This window comes from Bactrocera neohumeralis, chromosome 2 (genome assembly GCF_024586455.1).
Source record: "Bactrocera neohumeralis isolate Rockhampton chromosome 2, APGP_CSIRO_Bneo_wtdbg2-racon-allhic-juicebox.fasta_v2, whole genome shotgun sequence".
Taxonomy (NCBI): Eukaryota; Metazoa; Arthropoda; class Insecta; order Diptera; family Tephritidae; genus Bactrocera; species Bactrocera neohumeralis.
This window is the reverse complement of record NC_065919.1, coordinates 62,542,973-62,553,290: the sequence shown is the minus strand read 5'-3', so window position 1 is coordinate 62,553,290 and position 10,318 is coordinate 62,542,973. Positions and strand designations below refer to the sequence as shown.

The 10,318-nt window shown below is 31.3% G+C and overlaps 1 protein-coding gene across 1 annotated transcript in view; it reads left to right on the top strand.

Moving 5' to 3' along the window:
- Nucleotides 1–4,536: 4,536 nt before the first annotated feature.
- Nucleotides 4,537–10,318, top strand: part of LOC126759157 (cytochrome P450 4c3) — a 30,107-nt gene continuing 24,325 nt past the window's right edge. Inside the window, exon 1 of the mRNA XM_050473832.1 lies at nucleotides 4,537–5,054. Within this exon, the coding sequence (XP_050329789.1) occupies nucleotides 4,820–5,054 (235 nt within the window). The 5' untranslated portion in view covers nucleotides 4,537–4,819. The remainder of the gene's footprint in view (nucleotides 5,055–10,318) is intronic.

Genomic DNA, 10,318 nt, shown 5'->3' with positions numbered 1-10,318 from the left:
GTGCCACGGATTGAGTTTGGTTGCGCTTTCCGCATTTCTATACAAAAAATTATTTTAATTGTCAAATTATTCTTTGCGAGCTACACACCTTAATATATACATACCTACATACACCATATGTGTAGTTATATGTAGAGCTACAAGCTATTCACATTAAGCTTGTAAAGAATATATAAATTGCAATCATAGCTTGCTCATCAAGCAAAGAGATTTGCAGTAAATGCACACACACACCCACACGGGTAGGAAGTTGTATATTTGTATGTAGGCGAGTGTTCAGATAAATTTCATAAACCACTTTTTATACACTTGCAACATATTGCTACAGGGTATAATAGTTTTGTTTACCTAACGGTTAGACGTATCACTTAAAACTTAGCGCGATAGATACAAATGATCAGGATGACGAGACGAGTTGAAATCCGGGTAAATGTCTCTTTGTCCGTCCGTCCGTCCGTGCAAACTGAAACTTGAGTAAAAATTTAACTTTCCTGATGAAACTTGGTATGGGCGTTTCTTGGCAAAAAAGTAAGGACGAGTTCAAGGACAAGTAGATGGGCACAATCGGACTACTGACACGCCCACAAAACGCCATTTACCGAAAACAGTATAAAATAAAGTACCTTATCTAAGCACTAAAATAGGATGTAGAACTGTAATTTGGCAAAGAGGATCGCAGTAGAAAGTGGAACCTGAGGTCGAAAAATTTGGAAAAGTGGACGGGGCCTAGCTCTCTAACAAGTTTAATGTACAAGAACTAAGAACGCCAGAGGCTTTAAATTTTACAGCCCACTTTTAGGTAAAATCACATATCTTAGGACCTGCTCGACCGATTTCAACCAAATTTGGTATGTAACATTCTTCTGACATTTATATATTACAGTGTGAGGGGGGAAATCGGACTAGAACCACGCCTAATTTTAAATGCCATTCGATTGTTTTCTCTCTAGTCTAGAAATCAAGAATTAATTAATATAACGGGATAAAACTTTGCGCGAATAATACCGTTCAAATATGCCGTGTTATGACCAAAAATTGTCCAAATCGAACTAAAACTGTTCAAACTCTTAGGTACTGAATATGAAGACCCCAGTTTCTATAGTTGTCTTTTTACCGAAAACATCGGTCAATGTTTGAGATATACAATTGAAATACTGATAGAATCCTTTCCTGATAGTAGTATGTCTGTATGCTACAAATTAGTTGAATTGGGTCAATACTTCCCTTAGGCCCCATATATGTACGTAATATAGATAATTTCCGGGTGACTTTATACCACACAGATCGGCTAATATGAGAGTTATGTTAAATTGGGAGAATGTATTTTAATGGTGTTTATTTATGCTTAGAATGAATAAAATCGGGTAAAAACTCACCTAGGCCCCATATAACCAACAAGCCTTATGTACCTGAAGGTACTTCCCTGACTTTAATCCTAGCAAGATACAAGAGTGTGAAAATTTCGTTTATGCCCGAACTAAGCTCTTCCTTACTTGTTTCTTATGTTAAAAGTTATTATTTCGAAATTATTTTCTGGTGAAGACATATGGTAAATAGTTTCATTGGAGATAATTTTTATATTGCAAGAATTTATAATTTTTATGAGCATAATTATTTTTAGAATAAAGAATGCTTAAAAATAAAAAGTAATCAAATAAAATAATGTTATGGAATAAACCACGATGATATTCAATCATTTTTAGTACTCTAATAAAAAGGTTATCTGGTATCCACTCGCAAGTCGTGGTTTTTATTGAAGACACAATTTATATAATAAATAAATAAAAAATTTGCGTTGACACAATTTAATGTGCTTTAATAATCAGCGATTCGGTGACCTTGAGAAGGAATTGTCTGCTTAAAATTATCTCAAAAGCAAAAATGGAAAGAAACAAAATTTTGATTTATGTCCAAATGGCGACTTTCAAAAAAAGTAGTATTTTGTGAAAAAGTATACTCCTCAGAATGACTTAAAAATCGAAATAATTAAGAAAAATCTGAAATTTTCAGTCGTCTGAAAGAAAGCTGTTTCAAAGAAAATTTCCTTAATAATACATCAAGTTAAAAAATTCTTACGACTTCGTTTACATTCCGGATCTTCTTCAAATTTTTGGAGAATATTTTGAAATATACATATGTATTTATACACATGCGATATACATACATATGAATATATAAAAAAAATAAATTTTTGAAATTCATTAGTGAATATAACCCCTTAAGTGATTTTGATATTACCTTATTCATCCGCGTTTCTCAAACTTTTAGTGAAGAAACCTCTAAGCAGCGTCAAACATTCTAGCCAACTTTTATGCGATAAGGTTTTATGCGATGAAATGTCATTTGCGTTTATGAGACAAAGAAGGAATATAGATATAAATTGATAAAATGTTTAAAATTTTTAATTCTGAATAACTGTTCTCGTGTCATATTTGCGTCATTTTAATGAAGTCAAATAAGGTGATGTGGTTCAAGCTAACGATATATTAAATATAAAAGTGATTCTCTTGAATGCTGATAACAAGAACAAGCTAGAGAACATCTCGAGAATATCGATTATTCGTTACCAAAAATGTCGTCCTATAGCTCGATCCTCGGAACTGAACTTTATAGAACCGACGCCGATGATACTCGGAGACCACCACATGTATTCCCTTGAAATTTGACTGCAGTAGGATTGTCAAGTAAACTACGTTCGATTTCGTTGTATTTATTTCAGTTTTTTTATAAACAATCTAATTATAATTTTGTTTGAAAAAACTGTATGTACAACTGATGCTACTTTACTAGAGAGTCTACCAAAAACCGCCATTTTATATTTATACCCTCAAATATTTCTTTTATAAAACCTAATAGCACAAAAATCGATTTTTTCATTATTCGGAGAACAAAAATTACCAGTCAACAGTCAATCAACAGTTACCAACGTTTTTCTTTTGGACAGCTTTCGGCTTGCTGGCGAAACATAAACAAATATGTAAGTCCGGAACTATGTCCGTATATTTATCTCATTGTTCTTTTGCTTATTTATAAACAGCTCAATTTCCGCAGCCAAAAGCGATTAAGCAAGACAATAAATTTTCAAATCAGTTAGCGATTATCGGCACTCAAAAGTTACATGTTATTCGATTCTACTGCCATTGCTTATTCTTTAATAATATGTGCGCTCAAGTATGCTCCTAAAAAATTTTGTCTTTGTTTGAACCCTAAAAAGTGCCAAGTCACTCCAAAGGGTTTTTTCTGTTGGCTCATGCTCTAATTAATATTGTAAATTATGTATAGAAACGGCCGGCTTTGTTTACATTCTTGAGACAAGGGCTTGAAATACAGGTTTAATATGCTATAACGGAAACTTACAAATACTGCAAATTTGAAGGGGTTGGCTTGTAGATATGTAAAGTTTTCGATATTCTAGTTTTATTACTTATTAAAATTTATAAATAAATAATTGAGGCGCTGTTTTAATGTATCATTAAATTCTTTACTTTGCTTTTGGGTTAATAGGCTTTTTGAATGTTTTTTTAGATTTTTGTTTTTTAGTTTAGTTTTTGCACTTTTGGTAAGATGAAAATTTCGCTTTCATACAGAGTGGGCCTACAGGTCGTATGATTAATGCATTGCTGCAAATTCGCTGAGGCGTTAAGTATTGCAGCTAATCACAACATTGTTCATCTGTGATGCAATTCTCTCAAGATTATTTTCGTCATAATTAAAATAGGTTTCTATCATACACTCAATGTCGCCGTTAAAATCGCAAGCTCAAAACAAAAACTGGCAAATGAAAATTTCACATGGCTACCGTCAAGGGCAACCATGCCGCATTTTCAATAGTAGTTGTATTATTTAAAACACGCTAAAAACGTCACAAATAAAAATCATCTAAGCACACGCTTTTATTTTGTTTCTTCTTCTTCTTTTCAGTACAATTGTACTTCAGCTGGGTTGAAATCGCAGCATCACCAAGCGTGGCTCAATCGGACCGGCAGCGCTACGTGAGTTAAATCATTATGTACCCGAGAGTACGTACACACACACATACATAAACACATGGTAGTGTTTCACCGCACAATTGCAACAATATGCAATGGCAAGTAACAACAACAGCAAATTGCTACTATTTTCGACCGGACAGTAGTCAGCAGCCAGCAGTAAGCTTTTGAGTAACCCTTTTACAATTTCAGCGCCGCTGTGTGAACTTCAAAATTCGGCCGAGGTTCAAACGAATTGAGATCGCCGCCACTTGCCGCCCAGCCGCAGCGCCTCAACGCGGACAATTGTCTCAGCTGGTGAATGTTATGGTGCGCCCAGCATTGTTAGGGGCGCGCAGCTTCAGCAGTTGTGTGCGTGTGTGTTTGCGTGTGTATGTGCGTGTATTACGGCACTGTTTGTGTGCCCAGAGACCGGCTTAAACCGTTTTGAACGCTGCGCTGCTCGCTGTTCGACTGACGATGACTTGGTTGTTTTGACGGTACGCAACAGTCGCGGCGAAATCAGTGTGTACAAGGAAATTTCTATTACTTCTTTAAAATCTTTATGCGTTCATTGAGATTTTGTTAGTTGACATTCGGCTGGCGAATCAGCAACGTCTCGCGGTGGCGGTTGAAAAGGTGAAATCACTTTATGGCGGTTAAGTTTGAAATCGAAAGTGTTTCATTATCGTGGATTTAATTATTAAAAACAAAGAACTGTTGATTAGTGGCGAAGGTGTTGTGTGAAAAAATATCAAAATTAAAGAGCAACCGTTAGAGATTGTAAACGTAAAGAATTAAATAAGTGAAATTTATTTTACAAAAGTGTTTTAGTTCTCTTTATTGCCGAAATGTCCGACAAATTAATGGCTGCGCTACTGGCCGAGAGCGTTTTGCTTACAAAAGTTACAAAAATAGTGGGCGAATATTCGCCAATTACCATAATTTTGGTAGGCGCCGTCACATTGTTCCTTGTGATGTATAATAAGAGACGCGCACGCATGGTGCAACTGATTGAGAAAATTCCCGGTCCAGCCGCATTGCCATTCATCGGGAACTCGATTGAAATGAATGTGGATCACGATGGTAAATATAAATAAATATTTTAAATGTTAGTTAGTGGCAACAAATATAGAAATTTAGATAAATAGATAGAAATTAAATAATATAAAATGAAAAATAATATAATAGATTAAATAAAATAAAATAAAATAAAATTGTATATTAATTTTAATGAAATTAACTGAAATAAAATAAAACAAAATAATGTAATTAAATTTAATTAAATAGAATACAATAAAATAATATGAAGTGAAATGGAATGGAACAAAAAAATAAAAAATAAATTAAACCAAATTAAGTTTAGCTTAAATAAAATAGAATAAAGCGGAATCAATTGAAATAAAATGAAAATAAAGTACAAAAGAAAAAAAAAATAAGTTTAATAAAAAGTAAGAAAAAATTTTATTGAAATTAAATAAAGTAAACAAATAATAAATTATGAAAAATTAAATTAAAAATAAAATAAATAATAAATCTTAATTAAAATAAAGAAAATACAATAAAAATAAATTTATTTATATAATATATAATAAAAACAATTAAAATAAATAATAAAGTGCAAACAATTATATTTTATAAAAATATTAGACAAAAATTAGTTAAAGTAAAGTAAAAAATAAATAAATTTTAATATATAATAAAATTAAATAAAAAATAAAATAAAATAATTAAAATAAAAACATTAAAATAATTTAAATAAAATAAATTAACTTAAAATAAAATGAAATAATGTATTTAAAGAAGTAAAATAAAACGAATTTAATTGAAATAAAATAAATAATAAAGTACACAAAAATATATATTTAATAGAAAAAGAAAACACTTAATTCAAATAAAAAAATAATAAAATTGAGTAATAAACTATAATATAAAATTATTTGAAAGAAAATATAAAAAATAAAATAACTTAATAAAAATAACCCAAATTTTATTCAAATTAAATAAAAATAAAGTTAAACAATTAATTATAAATTAAGTAAAACTAAACTTAATGAAAATAAACAAAATAGAAATGAAATAAATTAATATAATATAAAATAAAAAAATTAAAGAAATAAAATTAAATTCATTTAAAAAATAAAAGAAATTAACATAAAATAAAATTTAAATTTAATAAAATTAAAATAAAAATAATAGAAGATCATTGCATTTATATATACATACATATGTATATATATTTCGAAAATCTCAGGTTCTAGTTCCTATATATATTTATGGATATTATAGCGGCATGCAAATTAATAACTTATTGAAGTAAATACATACGTACAGAATATTTTTGCAATAATAAAAATTAAGTTCTTATGAGCATATACGCGCCTAAATGACAATGAATGATAGAATATCTGAATAAAAAACTTATACATAAAATTTGTTTTGGAAATTACGTTCCAACAAAAATCAATTAAAAGCGTTAACTTCGGTTGCACTGATTTTGATCGCTCAGTTTGTAAGGCAGCTATATGCTATAGTGAGCCGATCTGAACAATTTATTTGGAGATTGCAACGTTGTCTTAAGCAATTCATGCCAAATTTCGTGAAAATATTTTGTCAAATCAAAAGTCTTCCATGCAAGAACTTTATTTCAAATGTTCAGTTTATATGATAGCAATATGTAGTAGCGGTCCGATATCGGCGATTCCGACAAATAAGCAGCATTTTAAGAAAAAACGAGTGTGTGAAACACTTCAGGTTAATATCTCAAAAACTGAGGGACTACTTCGCGTATATACAGATAGATAGATAGAGAGACCTACGTAGTTAAATCGGTTTCTCTTGTGACGGTGATAATTTATTTATATATATTTTATGGGGTGTCCGACGTTTCCTTCTGGGTGTTACAAGCTGAATATACCTTCTCCAGTTTATAATTATATATTTATTTCACTAAAAGGAATTAACGATTTTAGAAATATTTTTTAAACCAAAACAATTTTAATTTCAATTATGTACTCTTGCTTATTTTCAATTAGAAAATAAATAAATTTCGATCACACCTTCCAAAAATTTAAAAATTATTAATTTTTCGAATTAATGTTATTTATTAGGTAAAAAATTATTTCAGTTCACCAAACATTTTTTGTGTAGAGTAAGCGCGTACATATTAAAAAAATATTTGTTTTTATATATAAGTATTTATGTATGTATATATGTATATTTTTATATCAGAACCAACATCGTACATTTATGCCTACTCTTTTTAGCGCACGATTTCTCACTTTTCAAAATCAAAATTTTCGATTTATTCTCACATCAATATTCTCACACGTTCACCAAATTGATGACCATGATTTTTTCTTTACTACAATATGATTTTTTCCGATTGATTAACTATATATATTAAGCAAACATCAACAACATCAACTCATCGTAAATAACTTCGTATACTCTTTTTATATTGCTTTATTCATATTCATTGGAAAATACTTTGATCTGTGATCAGGAATGTAGCTCGGTTCATCTTAACAGGCCGGCTAAAAAATAAGGTGCTAATTAAAAGTTCAACTGATTAAGAGCCCTGTGTTTGACGCTAAGTCAATGCACCGTTGCTGTGGGTGAATCAGGCGTAAATATATGTAAATATTGAGTAGTCAAAAAAGTCTTTTCGTATTTTGTCAATAGATGTTGTTGCATACGTATATCTCCAGTGCTAACAATCACACTGTGTCACATCATGTAGTGTTGGAAAGGTGAGATTTTAAGCTTCATGTAATCAAAAAAAAATTAAATTCGGGGAAGTTGAAAAAAAGTCACAGCTCTTCAAAAATGAGTGGAAATAATGAAGAAATTTGCTATATTTTGAAAATTTCATATAAAAAGGGAGTAATGCCACGCAAGGCACCAATGAAATTTGTGAAGTTTACGGAGACGATGCTGTATCAGTTCGTTGGTTCGCTCGCTTCCGTTCTGGCAATTACGAAATTTCGATTTACATTGATGAAAGTTTTACACTGACGGAATAATGTGTCTGGCGGAAAAATGGCAAAAAGTGGTACATATTTGTTTATTAGTATAAACATAAAAAAAATAAGTTGAACTTTGATTAGAAATACGAAAAGACTTTTTCGACTACCCAATATATTAAGAAAATATCAACATACTCGTTTAAAACTCATCGTAAATAATTGTATACTTTATACTCTTCTTATATTGCTTTATTAATTGTTTGGAAAATACTTTGACCTGTGATCAGGAATGTAGCTCGGTTCATTTAAAAGGCCGGTTATACAAAAAGGTGCTAATTAAAAGTTCAACTGATTGAGAGCCCTTGGTTTGACGTCAATGCACCGCTGCTGTGGGTGAATTAGTCGCTATAAATTTTTATATAAACACATATATGTTTATTGTTATTGTACGCATGCATGTGTAACCAATGTTTGGGGAGCAACGCAAACGATTTTACGAGACTTTATCGACAATATTTTTTGAGAACGCATATTGCACTGGTTTAAATGAAAATATGCAAAAATCCATGCAATTTGTTAAAAGCAAATTTATTTAATTTATTTTAGAAACCCGTTTCACAGTTAACTGGGACAATTATTTTTTAATTAAAGTGAATTAAATTAATGGTGAGGCTGAACATAAAATTCTTTTTGAATAAATTTATTTTTTATTTAATTTTTTACGGTTGTCCAATTTTTTACAAAATTTTCTTATATTAATTATTCGAAAGGGATGAGCTCTATTCGTTTATTCATATCTATAAAGTGAGGAATTGCCGAATGCTCATTGTTTCATTGGCAGTATGTATTACTTTCTTCGCACATACTACTATGAGCAAAAAATAGTAAGACTTTGTTCATAATTTTAAAATTCTTAACTTATTCTCCAAAATCTATATCGTACCCCTCAAAGTATTCCCCCTTGGCACCAATTTGTGCCAACGTTTTTTCCCATCATCGAAATAGTTCAATTTTCGAAATAGTTTTCAAAACGATTTCCTCGGAGCGGTCGTTTGAGTTTGCTGTCAGAAGTCATACGGAGTTAAATCAGGCAAATACGGAGGTTGCGGTACGATATTGGTTGAAAATTTGGCAAAAGGTTCACGAAAAACCAATGCAGTAAGCGACGGTGCATTATCGAAAACCAAGTGTTGGCACCATAATTCCGGTCTCTTTCTGCTTCTCGCAAACGACGCATAACACTCAAATAGTATTCCTTGTTGACAGTTTGGTCGGTCGGAAGGAATTCGGAGTGCAGCACACGTCGAAGAAAACTGTCAAAAAACTGTTTTTGACCTAATTTGACTCAGCTTTGCTACGATGCTCGGCCGATTGATAATCGGTTTATGGGATCATAGATCCAAGACTCATCGCCGGTAATGCGTTTCATAACATTCTGGTAGTCGGAAAGCATTGTTTTACAGACCTTAACGCGGTGCAGTTTTTCAAAAAAATTTAGTGATTTTGGAACCAATCGTGCTTTCACTTTTCTTATGCCCAAATGATCATTCAAATTGTTTTCACTGATCGTTCCGATATTCCAACGATGCCAGCAAGATCTCTGACTGTTAATCGTTGATTCTCAAGTACCAAATACATTTATTTTATTGACGTGTTGAACATCAGTTTATGTTGATAGGATGGTGATTCGCCGTCAATGCGTTCTCGGCCTTCTTTGAACAATTTGTACCAATCAAAAACACTTTCTCGTGACAAACAATTAACACCAAACGCATCCTGAACGTTCCGGCTTCACAAATTTGATTCCGCACATAAAATTTACTGGAACTTCTTTGTTTAATCATTTCATTCATCGTCATTTATTGCCGAATGCAATTTATGTACTTCTGAAAAAATGATTATTTTAATGTGACATTTCGCACAGATATATACATATGTAAGTGATCAGTAGGAAAAGCTGTGGCGTTTTAGCTATGTCTGTCTGCCTGCTTGTCTGTGCGGCCATCTGTCTGTATATACTCGAACGAGCATCTCAGTTTAGCAAATATCGAACTGAAGTTATCTGATCACTATTTGCTATAACTGCCATACAAACGGTTCGATCAAAATAAAGATAAAGATCTTTTTATATCCTTTTATGCAATTAAGAAAAAATGCAACTGTGATGGGTATTATAGTTTCAGTGCAGCCGAGGGTATTGCTTTTTTCATTTTTCACTTGAAATGACCATTACTTCTCTGGCTTTATTAGTTCTACTTTAGCTTTATTAGTTTATGAAAAGTATAATAACTTCATATAACTGTATGTATAATTAGTCAAACCTAAATCGTCGAAAATTTCTATAAATTGTAGACTTTCGTCCCTAGTATTGACATTGATAAT